The 19,528-nt window shown below is 37.5% G+C and overlaps 1 protein-coding gene across 8 annotated transcripts in view; it reads right to left on the bottom strand.

The window, feature by feature from the left end:
• The window catches only part of LOC146480911 (regulating synaptic membrane exocytosis protein 2-like), a 44,581-nt gene that overhangs the window by 16,327 nt on the left and 8,726 nt on the right, over nucleotides 1-19,528 (bottom strand). For 3 of the 8 annotated variants that reach the window (XM_085109229.1, XM_085109231.1, XM_085109230.1), the window contains 16 exons: nucleotides 19,166-19,454; nucleotides 16,650-16,868; nucleotides 14,832-14,925; nucleotides 14,118-14,243; nucleotides 13,246-13,378; nucleotides 11,800-12,089; nucleotides 11,250-11,377; nucleotides 10,114-10,244; nucleotides 9,419-9,509; nucleotides 9,248-9,319; nucleotides 7,603-7,771; nucleotides 7,095-7,274; nucleotides 5,911-6,207; nucleotides 4,107-4,391; nucleotides 3,451-3,519; nucleotides 2,059-2,226 (listed from right to left, as the gene is read on the bottom strand). In XM_085109229.1, coding sequence (XP_084965355.1) covers nucleotides 2,059-2,226; nucleotides 3,451-3,519; nucleotides 4,107-4,391; nucleotides 5,911-6,207; nucleotides 7,095-7,274; nucleotides 7,603-7,771; nucleotides 9,248-9,319; nucleotides 9,419-9,509; nucleotides 10,114-10,244; nucleotides 11,250-11,377; nucleotides 11,800-12,089; nucleotides 13,246-13,378; nucleotides 14,118-14,243; nucleotides 14,832-14,925; nucleotides 16,650-16,868; nucleotides 19,166-19,454 — 2,741 coding nt within the window. The remainder of the gene's footprint in view (nucleotides 1-2,058; nucleotides 2,227-3,450; nucleotides 3,520-4,106; nucleotides 4,392-5,910; nucleotides 6,208-7,094; nucleotides 7,275-7,602; nucleotides 7,772-9,247; nucleotides 9,320-9,418; nucleotides 9,510-10,113; nucleotides 10,245-11,249; nucleotides 11,378-11,799; nucleotides 12,090-13,245; nucleotides 13,379-14,117; nucleotides 14,244-14,831; nucleotides 14,926-16,649; nucleotides 16,869-19,165; nucleotides 19,455-19,528) is intronic. The other 5 variants (XM_085109232.1, XM_085109234.1, XM_085109233.1 and 2 more) reach the window with 5 other exon arrangements.

The following is a 19,528-nucleotide window of genomic DNA, read 5'->3' as shown; positions in this document are numbered from 1 at the left end:
CCACTTAAGGCTTAAAGGATATTACTTTAGAGTGTTTCAAAGGAGGAAAAGATGGTAAGTAAAACAGTATTAACTCACATCAAGACACAATTCAACAGTCACGATAGCAGGAAATAAGTATCTACTTTTGTAAGTAAAACGACAATTTTGATTCAATACACGTTTCGATGTGGCGCACATCATAGTCAAAGAGATTATGAAAAACAGTTAGAATATATAACAACTAAAATTGCCTGCATAATTACTTGCGAAAACAATTATGCTGATCAAGAACGAGGGAATGAAAATTTATGATAGCATTAAAGCAAAAATGTTAAATTAATATGTTTGAGCTGTTGGTTAAAGTTGGTCTTAGTCCAGTTAATGTGCATCGCCTCCTTGAATTTGAGCTTTAACCCATTATATTTTCATTCCCTTGCTGTTATTCAGATTTGTAATCTCAGTTATAATTGCGCATGCATTTTTCGTTGCTACATGTTCTAACGATTTTACAAAATCTCTTTACAAATGACGATTATGTGAGCCACATCGAAACATGTATTGCATTAAAAAGGTTGTTTTATTAATATAAAAGTACACCCTTAGAAACCAAAAACGTCTCTCTTTCTCGTTACCCCGTTAAGAACGAGCGGCAGGTTATATGAGCTCTGATTAAATACCTTCACTAGACATAAACCGTATTATGAGGAGCTTAGATCACATAGTGAGGTGAGATATATGCATGACCGTGAAAATACGTAATATATTATCACAGGGCAGGCTGCTGGTAAGTGTTGTTAAACCTCACATACAAGATAATGTTAGCAAAACAGTCCAAGAAACACAGCAACAAAACTACAAGAAGACAGAGGAGAAATTATCAAGTTACTAAGTAAACAAGTCAATAAACAAATAGAGCGGTTTTCAATTTAGTGTCGTAAAACCAAAACCAAAGTAATTTCTCTGGCCAATCACAACAGATGTAAACAGCACAATCAGCCAACCAGAACTCGAAGCAAATACATGTAACTGGTGCCAAGCGCGGGAAAAGGCGTGCGACCAAGCACGATTGGTTTTAGTTTGCTGTTGATTGGTTGAGAAAATGGCGCGAACTTTGCCAACCAATCATAGAGTCTAGTAAAGCAAAACCACAGCAAACGCGAAATTACTTTCGACACTCAATTGAACACCGCTCTAAAGTCATACTAGTTAGTAACACCGTGTTCACGCGAATTCTTAGCAAGGCCCTTGCATGTTCTACATCGAAACTGAATTTGGAAATGTCACATCGAGTTCAAGATTCAAAATTTCAAACCCAGGTCACATGGACGGTAGACCTGTACTCTCCCCTAACCCCTCGCTGCTTTGCCCTTGAATGACCGAATGACCACTAAATTGGTTCAAAATTTCCTCGAACAAGCACTTTCTTACTTTCCGTTTTTTCCTTTTCACCATCAACAAACCTGGCTTTAATTGTTTGTCCACGACAGTAAAGGTGGAATAAATTTGAATTTTTAATCTTCTTTTTCTTTATGTACTATTTGTTTCGACGTTATAAAACAGGGAAAAGCGAAAAAGGCGAATAGCTAAAACTTGCTTCCAAAAAAATACGAAAGCTATAAAAGAAAAGCAGGTCATTGAAAGGTGAAAACTAATAACGACTAAACGCATTATTTGGAACTGCTCATATATCTCTTTATACGTGCGAAAAACCGGTATGAATAATTACTAAACAATTCGCAATTGGCTGAGATTGTTTCTTTGCATTCTTTTTTTTTTTTTTTTTTTTTTTTTATTCCCTTGTGAATACTATTTCCAACCTTTTTCGTTGGTTAGGGTTGAGTAGCTATTTCAGTTGTTATGACACCAAGAAGACGGATCCTTCAAGGCCGGCTGGGCGTTTTATCAATGAAATACGGTTCTCGAGATTAACGCCTATTTTTAGGCCAAATTTAATTTACGTAGCTAAGGTAAAGGGCACAGAGGTTCAAGCGTCATTTTCCAGATTGCTGCTCGGTATTCTCCACAGCTTACAGGGTAATACTACTACTGAGATTTAAGATCTCCATCATAACCTACCATTTGGCAAACCACGGTCCTTGTCATGCAAACTTGAACTACTCTGACTTCTGCCATGGCCGAGGGGGACTGGACTCGGAATAGGAAAAGGACTGCGCACCCGCTCCGCTTCAGAGTCGTTCACCGGTAAACTGCTTAAGCTGTTGCGGCGTCGTGTAGGCGCGGTCTCTAAAGAATGACAAAAACAACGGCACATTCAAACGTCACTTTTGGCTTGAATTCAAGAAGCTCGAAAAGGTACCCAGAAAAAAAGAAAACAACAATAACGGTTTTATTTCATAGAAGAGTACTTGACAAATGACAGGAAAGTATTAGGAGGAGAGGATGGCTAACGACGGCGAGGATGAGAACGGATTCAAAGATTGACAAGCAAAAACGCGACAGTCAAATTTGCAACAGTCTCTTTTAAAAGTCTGTAGAAACACTGTAACTTGGAAATCATTTTCTTTTTATCCGTCATTTTAGTTTATAACACTATTATTTCATTACGAAGAGTAAATTTATACCATTTATCAGTTTTAAAAACTAAATCGTTAGCAATACTCCTTTTAGTATTTTAAAAAATAATAAGATCTGCGTTGTTATATTACAATTTTAAAATTGTTCCCTAAAACCACCGAAAATAGTCAACTGATCATTCACTTAGCAACTGAGATTCATAAACAATTACTTGGTTAATAGAGTAAAAGGTATTCAGTATATCACAAGCATTAGAACACAAAAAAGAAAATCAGAGCTTGCTCGACACCAGTCTCCTACAGCTCAGTGTATTGGTAAACCTGTGCACAGAAGGTCACAGGTCTCCTGCTCTTGACAAACTGAATTAAGGTTAACTGAACCGTGCTTAGTATGTTTTCGTCTTTCCCTTTATCACGATTTGTTTACAATGCAGTTAAAAGATTTAGGTGCAACTAATTTGTGATAGATGTATTTTTTTTCAGTCAGTGATAACAGGCAAATTCGGATAAAGGAAATCCGAGTGCTCCTGTCAGAAGTCGAACCTAAGATCTTCCGATTACTAGTTCGGATGCTCTACCACTGAGCTACAGGAGACTCGTGGGAGCTAAGGCCATTAAACTAGGTTCATGGGACAAACATCCTACATACTGCTAGGATTTGAATGTCGATGAGTTGAACATGCGAAAGAAATGTGATGTTATGTTTTTTAACTTCACGTTTAGGTTTTAACTTGACAAGTTTCTCATGAATGCATTTAGGATGACAGTGCTTTGAGTAATAATCATTACATGCTGTTAAATCGATGCTTCAGTGAAAGGTAAGCGATTCTTTTTGCACCTTTCATTTGTGCCGTCACGCAACAGACAGTGAACATCCAGTTGCGTGACGGCCCAAATTAGGAATTCAAAAGAAACAAGTGACAGGTGGACTCACGGGGTCTTCTGTGGCTTTCATATGGCGCTCCATGCTCATGCGTGGTCATGTCAGGCGAATACATGCGCTCTACAATGATAATATAGCAGGGTAAGAATTTATGACGAGTGGTCAGCAGTTGTTCTCACAATGGATTTCACTTCACGTAGCGGTGCATTAAGACTGCCATGTAGTGACGGTGAAATTATTAAATTAACACCTTAGTTTTCAGTCTCGGCAATAGGTTTGATATTGTCAGTGTCTACGATTCAATGTTATGTACCAAAAGGGACTGTAAAGAAACATTTTTACATTATTGCAGGCGAACCTCGTTCATAACAACACGTTGTTTTTGCGGCCACTTTTTGGGCCCATGTAATTCCAGTTAATCCAAATACTGGCCTTATTTTCAGTACGGTATTAACGAGGGATCATTTTAGCTATCTAAATTCATTGTGAAGATTACTTGAATTTCAGAAAAACGTTAAGGATTATAATGAAACAAAGAATTTTTATCGAACTTACGATCTAGCCCAGTTGAAAAGGTGATCCCTGTCAATGTTTAAGTAACAATTTTATTGTTTCAGCTGAAACTTTCCAAAAATTTTATTCTCCTTTCAAATTACCACTAATTTATTTTTAAGGTACCACTAAGATTTAACGTCATTTCTTGTTACCTTGAGGTGTATGTAGCCCCTGATGATGTGGGGGCATCCCCAACGCATGTTTTGGCCCTGATAAGGGTGACGGACTCCCCGTTCTTTGCATGGGCCTAGGAGACTGGCGCCCAGGCCGCGGGGACATGCTCGGATCGTACATGCCCTCATTTTGCGGTGAATACACGGAGTCTGGGGCCTGGCCATATCCCATCCTCCCTTTGGTGCCACCGACGATCAGTTTAGCTCTCGCGGGATCAACGTCTTTTAATTTCTGTTTAGCGAGCCTTGCTCTTTCTTCCTCGTCTGTGGTTAAAATGATTTAGCTTTAGAGTTTAGATTTGGTTTTATAATTATGTACTATTCAAACCAAAGCATTTTCAATCCATTCACTGCCAGTGTGACGTTATGTGGATGTGTGATAAATCCTTACATGCAAGTCTGATCTTTCAAATGAAAGATAGAGATAGACAACCTCGGTTGATTTACCCCAGCTACTGAGCAGTACTTTCCTGTGGTGCTATTTATTATGCTGTACACGGTGGTTCTAACTTTTGAATCTGTGGGTGAAATCCAAAAGTGTGACCATTCAAATGAAAGCTACTGAGCAGTACTTTCCTGCGGTTCTATTTGTTATTCTGTACAAGGTGGTTCTACCTTTTTAGTCTATGGATAAAATCGTCAACTGGGCTAATTCACATGGAAGCTCTTAATTGCTTTTTTTTCCTGTGGTGCTGATGGTTTTTTTATACGTTGCAGAACGAAATTGAACATGTTTATGCCTTTTAAGCCGTGTAAGGGTTAATGGCCGTTTAGTCAAACATGACGAAAAATGATTTTCTTCATCAGCGGTATTCACTGTGTTTAATTGATTTCAAAGTTAAAATTACGAAAACTTAAGTTAGAGCTTATCTGAACATTGTGAAAGAATAACCGAGATAGATTATCAGTTTCCGCTGTCGGCGAATTTAAATTATTTAAGTCGAGTTTGACTAAACCCGTTGATTTGGTGTGAATATTTGCACTTTATTAGCCGTGTTTACAGTTGAAGTCAAACCTGCGTTAAGTGGACATCTTTGGGAAATGAAAGCTACCCACGACATTTTAAAAGCTGGATCTGTTTTTTGCTTTGTTTTTTCATATCAACTATTGCTCATGTCACCCTATTCATAAAGTCCAGAAAAAAACCTTCTGGTTAACACCAACTCGTATACGAATCGTTCGCTTCAACTTAACAAGGGCGAACAGAAATATAGTTTTAGTATTTTAATGTTCATACGCCCGAGACAATTGCGCGGTCAAATGATGGTCCATTCAATACTGGTTTAACTTCACTTAACAGATACTAACAATCTCCCATTCGAGTACGTATTCATTTCGTTTCTTTGGATCAAAGTCATACAAAAGGATAGTGCTTGTTTTTTAACTCTAACAATCATAACAACCCGTCATGTTGTTTTAGCGTTTGTAAATGATTACGTTTTAGCTTTTCAGTTTAACTTCTTTAAGATATGGTGATACCTGTTCAGTTCTTAATCGATTTCTCAAAAATCTTGAGGTTAACAGAAACTCGAGAAAATAAGTAATGATTCAACCTATCTTGAAATAATATTCCAAATAACTTAGCGATTCTAGTTAAAATTTAAACATGGCGACCTTGATCTTTTACAAGCGATAAAACTACAGGTTAAAGTGACAAACAGTGCAGTTTTGCGACGTGTTTGTAGTCGTAAGCTCAGTGAATGTAATTAGTTGTTTCTTATAGGGCATCGTTAGTTTTAATGTCAAAACTGTGGGCGATTGTTTCAGTTTACGAATGTCTTACCCATCGGTTCCCGTCCTGGAGGCAATTGCGGCAATAACCGGGACTTTTTAGCCCCGGGGCCTCCGCTAGGGGACATTCTACCAGGGGAATACGATCCAGGGGAGGTATAACCTTGCATACTCGGGGAAATGCGATCGTCATGAAAGCGGCCAGCGGGTCCATGCTGGTGAGGAGGCATGGGTCTAGTCTGTTGCGGCTGCATTCTGTTGGGGTCAGCAGCGTAATGTGGGTAGCTCGGTTGAGGAGACTGGGACTGATGATGAGGTGGTGACGTATGATATTGCTTGACAGTGTAGGCTTAAATGAAGTAGTTATAGCATGATTAGAACATGTAAAGAATCTCTTTAAATAAAAAAAAACACTTTCAAAATTTACTTTTTATCACTTTAAGTCAATTTCATTTTAATTTTTGATTTGAAAATTACAGGCAATGAAATAAGCCTCTTTATTTCAATGTGCACAGAATAAATTTATTAAGCTTTAACACATTCATGCAAACTATATTTATCACGTTTAAGCTGGTTTATAAAATCAAAGTATACAATCAAGGTAAGATAAATTTAATTTCGAATTTATGAACGTTTTCACTTTAGGAATTCATCTTGGTTTCATAAACTGGATTTCGGTTTTTGGAACAACAGGGACCAGCTGTCGATACAAACGTTGTAAGTATGGCATTAGATGCTAAAATTTGGACGCCATATACTACTTTGGCCGTCCAATGTGCGCGCAAGGATTGAAACTTCTCTGCGCCGAGAACTAAGGGGGAATAGATGTATTAAAACTTGTGGCAATCCAGGCGCCGCCGATCTAAATTTTCCATTTGTGTTGCCATTTCTTAACTAAGGAATTAATTCTGATATGTACAGATTTAGGGATTCGCGCTTATGCATTAGTAGTTGCCGGTTTTCACTGTCACGCCATTGAAAAAAAAATTGAAACCATTCCATGAATGAAGTCAAGAAATTGACATGTTATAGACGATAAATAAATAAGGAATCTGTCCAAGAGTCAGGTCTGTGCGGTATTCCGTACTTGAGTTATTTGACAAAATGTTCCACACAAATTTATAGCGCTTAGTATGGAGACGCCATGTTACCCATTACGTAAAGGCACCCATTTACCATTTTAAAGAACACGAAATAACGCTATGCACTTTGGGTAAAGTATGTGTCCCATCATACCTTGCACCATTTGTGGTTGTGTGAAAGGTGGCCTGGGACTGTCCCGGTGATGATCAATCAACTGCTGCTTCAACAGTCCGTTCTCGGGTGAATGGTAAGGAGGGTGGCCACTAGTTCCCGGGCCATTCGGAGTATATCTCGCTTCTTCCTCATAATCACTACCATATACCGGCGAACCCGCTGAGGGGAAAATAGAGAAAGGCTATTAACTGTATTTAGCTACAGACATCTTTCGTGTGTTTCGTCTTTATAGTGGACAGCTTTAAACAAGGACTCTGACTATAAAAGGGATAGCTCCTCCCCCTTCGTGTGCTTCCACAACTTATCCAAGATAGCTGACTGATCAAAGAGGAAGGATTATAAGGCACTTTGTAAAAGAAGACATAGGGTCTTGTTTTTCTTCACTTTATTTCCCCTAACAAGGACCACATTAACGAAAAAGCCACAAAAAGCCTCAAATATTGGACGAAAAAAGTTCTTGAATAATAAAATTAACAATGCAGGATACCTTGATCCACCGGTTCACCAGGCCCTCTCGGTGCCTTGAATCTGAATGAGTTGTGAGGGGACTGGTTAGGAGTGGATGGCACCAGAGGATCATTCTCGTCATCGTGGCTCTTCAGTGGGTACCAGTACCCGTTACCATCAAGGTTCGCCTCGGCCATGCTCAGTACAACCTGGGGCGAGGTAATCAAACACCCATCCAGGTTAGTCAAAGTAATTCCAAAATTGACAAAGAATACAACTTTTCCTTCAGTTTCTCAAAGACCTCTGACAGAATTAATTGTTAATCAGGATGTTTTTCCTCACATGATCCGTTGCTTCATTTGTCAAAATTGGTCAGGCCATCTCCATAACGTGGTTCGTTTCCCATTACTCATCCCTAACTTTTTTTTTTTTTCAGTTCGAAAAGTGAAAAAAAAAGTTGTCAGAGAAATGTGATGTTATATGGTAAGCCTGTCGATAAATAATGGATGTATCTTTTTCAGCCAGTGACAATGGCATACTCAGATAAACAAAATCCTTGCTCTCTCAACAGGAGTTGAACCTAAGACCTTCCGATTGCTAGTTCGGATGCTCTATCGCTGAGCTAAACTAGTTTAATGGCGTTAGTTATCTGTAGCTCAGTGGTAGAGCATCCGAACTAGTAATCGGAAGATCATAAGTTCGACTCCTGATAGGAACACATGGATTTTCTTTTGGGTATGCCTATCTCACCGACTGAAAACAATTTACCTATCAAAAACAAGTTCTCAGACAGTGGTTCCTTTTGTTCGGTGTTTTCAAGTTTCAGAGCAAATTTCGTTTGTATTTGTAAGGGTCTATCATTTGTTTCTTCCGTCACTAGGTAACAAGATAAAATAACAAAGCCTTGTTCGTTGTTCCGACAAAGAACATCACAATATGGAACAAACGTTGTCTCATTGACCAATCGCATTGCTGAAAACTGAGTGACGTCAAAGACAATAACGATTGATTTCTAGAAAGTTCTTGGGGAACGTCTATAATACAAACAAACGCGCGCAAACGCCGCGCATGTTTGTTTGTGTTCAGTAAAGAAATCAACTTGCTATATTATAGTTTTTACAGCTGTTTGATTTTGTTCCCGCAAAATAGTTTCAAGGTCAAACGAACGGCGCTCTCAAATCCTTTCTATAAAAAGACTGGCATCTAAATGACGGTCATAACGATGCCTTGAAACAATTTTTAAAGTAATGACGGCTCCCTGTAAAATGGCAGTAACGGGAAGATACAATCAGGCTTCCTTTGGAATCTATAAATTTGGCGATATTTCGTTTCTTCTTTCTTTCTTAACCGAATGATCGACCATCTTTAACATGACAGAGGGCAATGGAAAACGAAACATTTTATGATTCCTTGAAAAAATTTCACAATATTGAGGATAGTTAGAAGCACATTTACCCCTGTTTAGCGCGTACTGTTTCTAAAATCTTTTTGTTGGAACAACTTATACTTCTGGGATTGAAAAGCCGAGATCGCTAACAGTGGGACCCATTTTTTTTTCTAGGTCATTGGAGCACAGATAAAGGTGTTTCTTGAGACACAAAATGGGAAAATCTAACAGAAAACCTTGGTTAGGCATTAATTGGTCTACAAGAAAGCTCTGCCTGAATAGTGATAGAACCTCCTACCTCTCCAATGAACTCACTGGAGCCCACTTTGTCATAATCCCACACGGTAATTTCAAGAGCACGGCCACTGAACTGCAAAAATGAAACAGAACAAGGTAATGTTCCAAACTACAAAAAATACATCATGTGCTGACCAGGAATGAAGACATCATAAAAGTATAAAAAAAATACCTTCTGTGGCCTGCAGGGATAAACGAAAGTCTGATTCCATTTTGGATTAGTAGATTTCATAGCTGTTTTAGTTCGTCGTTTGCTCTGCATGCTGAAGGAAAAAATAGATATATGTTTTTCAAAAAGAACAACACTGGCAGTGGCTAAGAGGGTGATTTCCTTTTATTTTTCTGGATATTTTAAACAGAGCTTAAAAAAGAAATGAAAATAGAGCAGTTTTCGACCGAGTGCCAATCAAAACCACAGTAATCACACGAACCAATCACAAGAAATGTAAACAGCACCTGACAACGAACCAACCAACAATCAGGTCAAGCGCGGGAAAACGCGTGCGAGCAAGTTCCAATTGGTATTGAGTTACTTCTGATTGGTTGAGAAAGTGGCGTGAGTTTTTCTTCTAACCAATAATATAGCGTAGTAAACAAACCCTATAAGCAAAGACGAAATTACTTCCTACACGCACTTGAAAACCGTTCTAAACCCTACCAAAAAATAAAATTTCCACAGGATGTCTAGTTCTAAACTTAGCATATTACAGACATGACTTCCATATTTATGGGGTCCATGTAACCTGTCCTTGTTTTCTACAAGGAATAGAGAGTTCTTACTTACAGTTCACTGACTATCTGACCGCAGAAAAAATGGTCTTTTAGTGCAGCAGCTATTATTAATAATGACAATAGAAGGAAGCTCACCTCTTATCAGGGAGAAAATAGATCCTAATGTAAGGGTTGGGCGGGGTTGTAGATTCCTTTAGTGCCAAACCTTCTGCTCCGACAACTGTCACATTTAAATTGGCGGCATCTTCATCATAAAACAACTTCAACTGTAAATTTTAAAAAAAAATCCAGGCTGTAAATAAAAATGGAACTTCAAGGCAAGGGCTGTTCTGATCTGTTCTTGTGTCAGAATATAAAAGCCTAGCAGCCTCCGAACTCTAGTCCAAGATGTGACATTTGCAATACAGACTGTAGAATGGAGACCAATGAATAACCCTAACCTGCCAGTTGACCAGATTAAATCAAAATGTATTAAGTGTCTTAGCACCTAACTGTAGGTGAATCAGGCCAATCTGACAGTTGGAAACTGCAGGCTGCAGTCTCCACCATTTGCAACTGTCACACGCTGCCTCCCGTTTCTACAAAATTAATTTTGAACTATAAACTCACTCAGAGTGATGTCCAAGCAATGCCTCTCACCTGCAGCAGTTCTACTGCAACTACAGACATTCACGCTGTGGTATGTCCCCACTCCGAGAAATTGGAAAACGAACAGCATAAACAGAAACTATGACAAAATCGGCTTCAACTGAACTGCTTCCAAGGCGTGACTGAAAAGTCACCACCAAAACCTTGAGTGACCTGGGTATTACTTACGGGGCTGGGAGCATAACCGACTGAAATGCATTTCAGATCGCTTGTTGTTGTTTCAGCTCAGATTCACCGGAGTTTTTGCGTGTGGCCTTGAATTCCTTCAGAAAACCTTGCTATGATGTTTTATCCACTGCTTGGCATTTCGTGTGCAATAAAAACCTATGATTACAAGCAAGATTTCTACAAAACGAAGCGCAAAACAGCGGATAAAACATTGGAACAGTGTTTCCTGAAGGAACAAAAATATGCGATCTGCACTTCAGTCGGTTAGGCTCCCAGCCCTTCCGTTGTCTGTCAGAGAAACAATGTACGTTTGCAGAACTTTCAAGAAAAGGGCCACATGAGTCAAACCCTTGACCTCAAGTCTGACATCTCAAGTGAATTAGACCACTAGACCAGACCACTATGCTGCAAGAGTGGAAGGATCTCACCCCTCCCTCCCTCAGGATGACACTTACCTGTACTCTGCCAGTAATTCTTGTCGGTTTTCCTGTCGAACTCAGTTGAGGTATGGCTCCTGGCTTCACAGACTTGTTGGGTTTTTCATCAGACAAAGGGCCGCCACCAAAGAAGAAGTCATCATTATCTGAAAAAACAAGAAACAGAAATTGATTGAATGATTGATTGAGTGATTGATGGACTGATTGATTGGCTGACTGTCTATCTGTCTGTCTGTCTGTCTGTCTGTCTGGCCAGCTGGCTGAATGGCTGGCTACTGACTGACTGATTAACTGACTAATTGATTGATTGATTGATTGATTGACTGACTGACTTACTGTCTGTTTGTCTTACTGACTGACTGAGAGATTAATCGACTGATTGATGATTTATTTATTGCCCTTTTTTGCAATCAGCAACAGCTCTTTGAAAAAGGTGACTGAATAAATTCTCTCTTCTGAAAACTGTTACTATGCTTATTCAGTACAGAACAAGAAATGACACAAATTCAGCATGGTGTTCACAGATTTTTGACCCAATCCAAGTACACGCCACATATTAATCCCAAACCTTGTTCAAAAGTTGAAGGATGGCTTCTTCCACTCATTGATATACCATTCTCCCTCGCTGTTGGTGTCCCTGTGACATTGTCCTTCTGTGTTGGTATTCCTGTGTTGTCCTCCCTTCTGTCCACTGTTCTTCTGTCCTGCTGAAGTGACATGGGTGTGGCAGACGGCGACATGCGGTCTCTCTTTACTGGAGATTCTCTTGTGGGAACTTGTTTAGGCGACTCTCTGTTTATTTCCTGTCCACGTGATGACTTGACTGGTGATTGGGTGGTCTTGGCTGGAAATTTACTCCTGAAGAGAAATCAAGACAATTTAGAGAGTGGTTAAACCGTAACGAAAATTTCATCAACAGGCTGAAAAACTTTCCTTGCTTTGTACAGCATAATAAACAGCACCACAGGAAAGTACTGCTCAATAGCTTTGATTTGAATTGTCACACTTTAGAATTTTATCAACAAACTCAAAAGTTAGAACCACCTTGTACAGTACAATAAACAGAACCAAAGCAAAATACTGCTCAGTAGCTTTCATTTGAATTGTCACACTTTAGGATTTCATCCACAGACTCAAACATTAGAACCACCTTGTACAGCATAATAAACAGTACCACAGGAAAGTACTGCTCAGTAGCTTTCATTTGAATTGTCACACTTTTCGATTTCACCCACAGACTCAAAAGTTAGAACCACCTTGTACAGCATAATAAACAGAACCACAGGAAAGTATAGCCTCCCACGTAGACGTTCTTAGGGGTTCGTGGGGCAGGAACACGTGACGAACCCCTAAGAACGTCTGCGTGGGAGGCTAAGGAAAGTACTGCTCAGTAGCTTTCATTTGAATGGTCACACTTTAGGATTTCACCCACAGACTCAAAAGTTAGAACCACCTTGTACAGCATAATAAACAGCACCACAGGAAAATACTACTGAACAGCTTTGACTTGAACAGACTTAAAGTTAAAACCCAATATCTAAGACTCAAGGGTTACATTGACTATCAGAATTAAGTACATGTATTTCTGCAGCACTACAATTTAGCATTTAAAGGGGAAACCATTGGTACACAATTTGAAACAACATTGTATAATGGTAAATGAAACGTTTACCCAAGAACACAACACATCTACAGGTAGTTGTCTTGAAAATAGGGTCTTTCAGATTTGACTACAAATGCGAGATTGAGTTGGAGTATGACTTTTCAAATCTATAGTTTACGTGGTAAGATAATCGCTTGTCACACCAATCTTGTTTCTAGGGTCTGCTTCCCTAGTGGTACACATGCAACAGGAAGGAGTGAGAGTTCTGGGGATGTGACTGATTTGAAATTTGAAAGTCATACTCGTACTCAAACCTGTATTTAGCTCTCTGATCTGAAGGTCTCTAATATCAAACATGATAAGAGCAAAAAGCTACAATACTGACTTTGCTTCTGCTCAATTATTTCTTACTTGTCTCGGCAGACAATCAGGTGGAGCTCGTTACTGTCTTGGTTGTCGTCCATAGATGAGTTGATACTTTCCACGACTTCCTCAAAAGTGCAGTCAACCAGTGATTGATCATTCCACTCCTGGATTTCATCACCTGAAAAATATATAAATCAGTCTTATTACAGTTCAAGGACAATCTGTAGTGTTACAGGTTTCCAATGGTTAAAAGGCATTGGCTTAAGCTTATGAGTCATTACTGTAAAAGACAATTGTGGTCTCTGGGGACCGTTTCCAGGCCTGTCTGATTACATAGTTATTTAAGTGCCTGTTATTTCCTGCAAATTGTGCAGATTTCATTTGTCCATTTAGCTCAAAGCCACCTTGCATTCTTGCATTTAGATAAGATTTCTTCTGCTTAGTAGTCCGACAGATCTCAACATTTTTTTGGTACATTCTTTGCTGTTTTTTCTACAGTGTACTAGAGCTATTACCTAGTTTGCGATTTCATTTTATATTTATGTCAATTGAACAACAACAACAACACACACTTCTATTTTGTGACAACTATAAAATACAAGAAAACAGTGCTCATTAAAAAGATTATCCTAATTTGGCAAAAAAAAACTACTCATAATAGAAATGAGTTGAGTAGTTACCAAAATTATTATGCTTTATCTGGGTAATGTAAATACACAAGAAAGAAAAAAGAAACAAACTTGTAGAAAAACAAAAATTTCTCAGGACCGGTTCAAATGCTGCCAAAACCACTTGACAACCACTGATGATTTCTTGCCATTCCATAGATACCATTGTTACAGTCATGGAATATGTTACTGTCATGCTGAGAACTTCACTTGTTTTTAATAAAAGCTACAGTGAGTCTGTTACATTACCTATCTGAAGTTGAGCTTGTCTTTCAGCTGGACCTCCTTTTCTTATTTCAGTGATGAAAGCTGCTAGTTTGCCGTCATCTGTCTTCTTTCCACCAATCACCTTCAAGCCATATGCTGCAAAAGGGTCTGAAACAACAAAATGTCCATTAACTGAATGCTAATGTTGCATACATTGAACATTCAGTTAATCATAATTTATAGCAAATGACAGAGATAAAGAATAACTTTCTGGCTTGTTGGTATATTAGGGAAGTGGTTAAAACTAATATACTTGAACAGGACCCACCAAACCCAGAATAGATGGTCTCTGTGCCCCCCTTCCTCAACCTCAAAAGATGGTGTCTTTATTGCATAACCACCCCTCTATCCAGCTGTAAAAAATGACAACCAGATTCAAATCTCACTTTTCTTGTTTATCTAGCAGTGCTGACTCTTGCTAGCTGAATATTTCTGTGTCAACTCAAATTTTAAAGCCAATAAAATTGTGTTGGTAATGTTCATAAGACAGGTGTTGTCATCGATAACCCCCCTACCCCAGACAAGGTGGGTCCTTTTCGAACAAACTGGTTATGACTAGTTCCCTTAGATGATAATGAACGTGGCTGAAAAATTCTCCTCCAAATTGCACAGTTGCTTGCTTCTGAAGCCAGTCAGACTCAAGCATAAGCCTCATATGAAGAAGCTGTCTAAAGGAGTTTATTTACTAATTATTACCTGTAGGAGATCCTCTGCATTTTGGATCTATCGTCAGAAGCACTTCACCTAAACATTTGTTGTCATCATCAGGTGGAGACCATTTTATGGATGTCTGAAAAAAAAATAGAAATAAATATTTGTAATGGCAATTGGACAAAGTTGAGTACAGTTGTGGTACATTGGGTTATGAATCATAATTTGCATCAAGATCATTGCCTGTAGTCCACCAACCACAACCAACTGTTCAGATACAATAATAATTATTGGTGATGTGTATCATCTAGCCCTTTAAGTTCCAGTATCAGCATATTCTCCTCACTGTCCTCCATATATTTATTATACTACTAGTTGGGAGAATTTGTCTACAAATCAATGCATTTCATCTTTGGCGATCATTTCCTTTATTCTCCTAACTTCAATGTTAAATCTGACATTGTAAAGAGAATTAGACATTAGTTACAACTGGGGCTTAAAGGGTTAATGAATTTGCAAGATCACTATTAATTTTACCTCTCTATTTGTCTATACCTGGAGTGTGCCACAATTAAGATTACTTATTTCAAAGAGTGTGTCTTCTAGCCAGGATTAGCAAGAATTCTAAACAAAGTCTTAATCAAGTAAAAATAAACTATAAAATCAAACAACATTTCGTGGTCATCATGACACCACTAATTATTTTTCAAGTTCAAAGTGACTTAAATAAGCTGTCAGAAATAGCTCACCGAAGATTAACGTAAATTAATAATGTGCACTGTCACACAAATAGCTTGGCTCAAATTGAGAGAAACTAACAGTTTATTCTAATCACTTTCAACTTGAAACTAGAGTCATGGTGACTCTGAAACCGCATTTGATTTTACTCTTGATTTTTACTTGCTTATGTATTACCAAACCTTTGCTTTTAATAATAAAAGTTTAAATAATAAAAGAAAAAGGTAATGTTCATTTGCCATCCGAGATCACAACTATTCGCATTATGACCAGCTAACCTAAGTCCAGATATTTTAAGAATCATTAACATCTGTGATTAGCAGAGATAATGGTAAGCCATCTCCACTAATTGGCCAAGGTGCTTCAAAATCAAATTACTGCAGTAACAAGACAGAGAACCAAGAATTGTTGATAAAGTAAAAGCAAAACAATGCGGCAAACAAATTACTTTTCAATTAAGAAAAGTTGTATAAATAATAACAACAGTAACTAAAATTTATGGGGTGCAAATTAAAAAAAAAAGAATGACCAAATGCACTTCACATCACTGAATCAAATAAATATGAGAATATCATATTACATAATACATGTAGTTAAATTTACAGGTGTTATAGAAATGAACATAAAAACAAACACTAAAATACAAACGTGACAGGTTCAAAAATAACAGCATGAGTTGAAATAAACTTGTTAAATGACCTTTCCATGTTTAGCAATCAACAGAATCAACTTAACTCTTTAAGCCCTAACAGTGATCAGCATCAAATTTCTCCTGGTAATATCAGACTCCTTATTCAACCCCTGAGGTCATGAGAATTAAGGATATGATCACTCAAGGTTAATTCTCACCAATACTTTAATAAGAAAAGTATGGCCCTGACAACATAGGAGAATTTTGTTCTTTGATATTATTATAATAATAATAATAATAATAATAATAATAATAATAATAATAATAATAATAACAATAATTATAATAATAATAATAATAATAATAATAATAATAATAAAGGTTTATTAGCATTCCATCACTACACAAAACATGGTATTAGGGTTTAAAGGCTAATAACACCAATACAAATATTTTCATGAAGTGACAGCTGAGAATCAAAGTCAACAGCAAACCTGTGAGGGTTCTTTATGTTCCTCAACAATATCAGCTTGCTTCACAGAGCTTGCTGCTGGAGTAGATGTGATGGAAGATGCCATCACAGAAGAAGAAGGAGGAGAAGTTGAAACAGGAGGAGAAGTAGTTCTCTTGATTGATAAGGCACTAACAAATCTATCACCCAATGACCCTCGATCTTGCACCGAAGGAGGTTCATCTTTAAAGAACAAGTTACTCTATAGAAGAACAGACAAAGGTCATGATCAGGAAAAGAATTGGCTAAAATTAGAAAAGATGAAAAATGCTATAGGATTAGCCAAGTAACCAAGACTGGAATAATAAATTATTATCATAAATGAATCAAAGATACTAGAAACATTCCTACCAGGAACATCTCGAAGAACTTGAAATGAAATTTAATAAACACGAAAATCAATGCTGCCCAATTGAAGATGCTACCCAATTCTTCTGGAGGTCATAAATTATTAATAACATCTGAATTTGAATTTGAATTTACAGAATAATGATATTGCATATTTAGACATTTTTATCACTATCTGCCAAAATGATCACGTAAAATCCCACATAAAATAAAATATTCATCACTAAAAGCAGACTTAGTTGTCACACTTTCTAAATAAATGAAATTTTAGAAGCCACAGAATCACCTCCTCACACAATATCATGAAAAAGACTGCTGCTGTTAGACATTTTTCTCTTCAAAACCACATTCTTGAAGTCAGTTTATAATTAGAGCAATCATACAAAACAAAAAATGTAATATTATCAATAATTATACCAAATCTTTCAGATTCTGTGGCTCTCAAAATTTCATTTGTTTAGAAAGTGTGACAGTTAAGTCTGTTTGGGTGACATTATTCAGATATCCATTCTCTTGTCTTTCTTTTTTAACATACACTTCCATGTAATAAGTATAGATATAAGTATAGTTATAACTGGACAATCAGACATATAGATTTTAAAAATCACCACAAAAATAATACACTAAAAAAAAAGAAACAAATGTCAGTCTGTATATTTACACAAAATGACAAAATCGCCAAAAGAAATAAAGGTTAATGTGAATTGTTATAATTATTTTTTAATAAACTAGTAACTTATAGGACATACAATTAGGACACATAAACTGCTTATGTGGCAGGTTATTACATGTAGCTCTTCCACAAAAAAATATTGATTTTAATAAGTTATTTATTGACAGTCGCACCAACAAGACTGAAGATGGAATTACCTTGACCTGCAAATTACAAAATTTCGCAAGCACCACCACTACATCTCACAAACATCAAAGGACAACATATAGCCAGAAAAAGGCATGATTTGCTTCAAAAAAGCAACACAGACATGAATCAAAACAACGACAAACATTCATGAAAATGTTGCCACTAACCCGTCTTTTACCAATCATTTGCGCCCGTTTGAAAAAGATTTTAAGTATACAGTGTACAATGTATATCTCCTAACATGGGGCAAGTATAAAGGCTACATGTGCCTTATTTTCCACAGAGGTCGAATTTTCAAAAGTCGCTAAGTGCAGGTCTGTTTTGACCAAAATATAACAATAGAGTTGATGTTCCCAGGCATAAATATGTTTTTGGCCCAACTCAGGCTCATTTTGTAGTTCAAAACAATTTCTTTGCAGATGGCAGCGCCTCCAGGCAAACAGCAAGGAAATAGCATGAACAGTTGAATGGCTCTCAGTTCTAATTAGCTGGAGCTACATTATTTTCTTCTTTCTTATCGGCTCATAGCAGCAGGCTAAAATAGATTTAAGTCCGCAATATATGCCACAATGCCTCATCAAATTATTATAACTACTGATTAGAACCACAGAAAATTTTTAATTTGTTAAAATATAACAGTTGCAATTAATTTGCCTAATACAACCTTAAGTGAACCAACATAGTGCTCAACAGTACAAAGGGATTTCACCCGCCTACTCCCTTCAGTGGCTGCTGGATCTTTATACTGAAAACACTGCATTCAAATTGCAGTTTAGCTTTGTAGAAAATAAAGAGGCTGATTGCTTTAACAAAGTGTAAATTAGACTAGAGAATTAAGAATTTAAAGAAGATTAATTCTAAACCTAGTGACCAGGTTAATGAGTGTTTGGTTTTATCAGCTGTTGGTACAGTGTACATGTATTAAGAAATTGGGCACTTCAATGAGCTTTCAAGTCCATTTGTTCATCAGATCAAACATTCATTTTAACTCCCCCACCCCCCACCAACAGCAACACAGTTTCTTTAAAACTAACCCCTTGGACCAGGTTACATCAAAGGTTCTTTAAACGCTGTCTAAACATTGTTTTAAAAATTGCATGGCTCAAAATCTTTTGTGGTTACGATTATGTCCTTTCAGGAGAAACTGAGAGTTTCCCATTTCTCAAGCAAATTAAACAAGAAAGAAGTTTTCAAGAATAACAACAAATATGGAGAATTCATATTTTAAACTTAAAAATACATGTAATAAATTATAAAAGTAAATTAGGAATCAGAGCGTCTACACCTACTTTATCTTTAGGATCATCAAGTAAGGTTCTTCTTGAAGGACTTCTTCTGCCATCAATGTCTTCCCCATAAGGTCTAGGCTGACCACTCTGGAGTCCTGGTCTGTCTTGTGGTCTGGCAGACTGCCCAATCATGTGTCCATCAGTGTTACTGCCTGGTCTCTGGTCTGGTCTGTCCTGTCTGCTGGGATATGAAGGTCCTACCCTTCCATTCATGGAAGAAGGATCAGTCATTTGTCCATTTCTGTTATCCACTTGTTGTTGTCCTCCTTGAGAAATTTGATCTGGGTACCTGTGAACAAGATTGCACAGATACATGTATACTGCCACATTAAAGTGTGTGTCAGAAGTCTAAGAGACAATACC

The sequence above is a fragment of the Pavona decussata genome, unplaced genomic scaffold, assembly GCF_977016875.1.
Source record: "Pavona decussata unplaced genomic scaffold, jaPavDecu1.1 SCAFFOLD_52, whole genome shotgun sequence".
Classification (NCBI taxonomy): Eukaryota; Metazoa; Cnidaria; class Anthozoa; order Scleractinia; family Agariciidae; genus Pavona; species Pavona decussata.
This window is presented reverse-complemented; position numbering and strand designations above follow the sequence as displayed.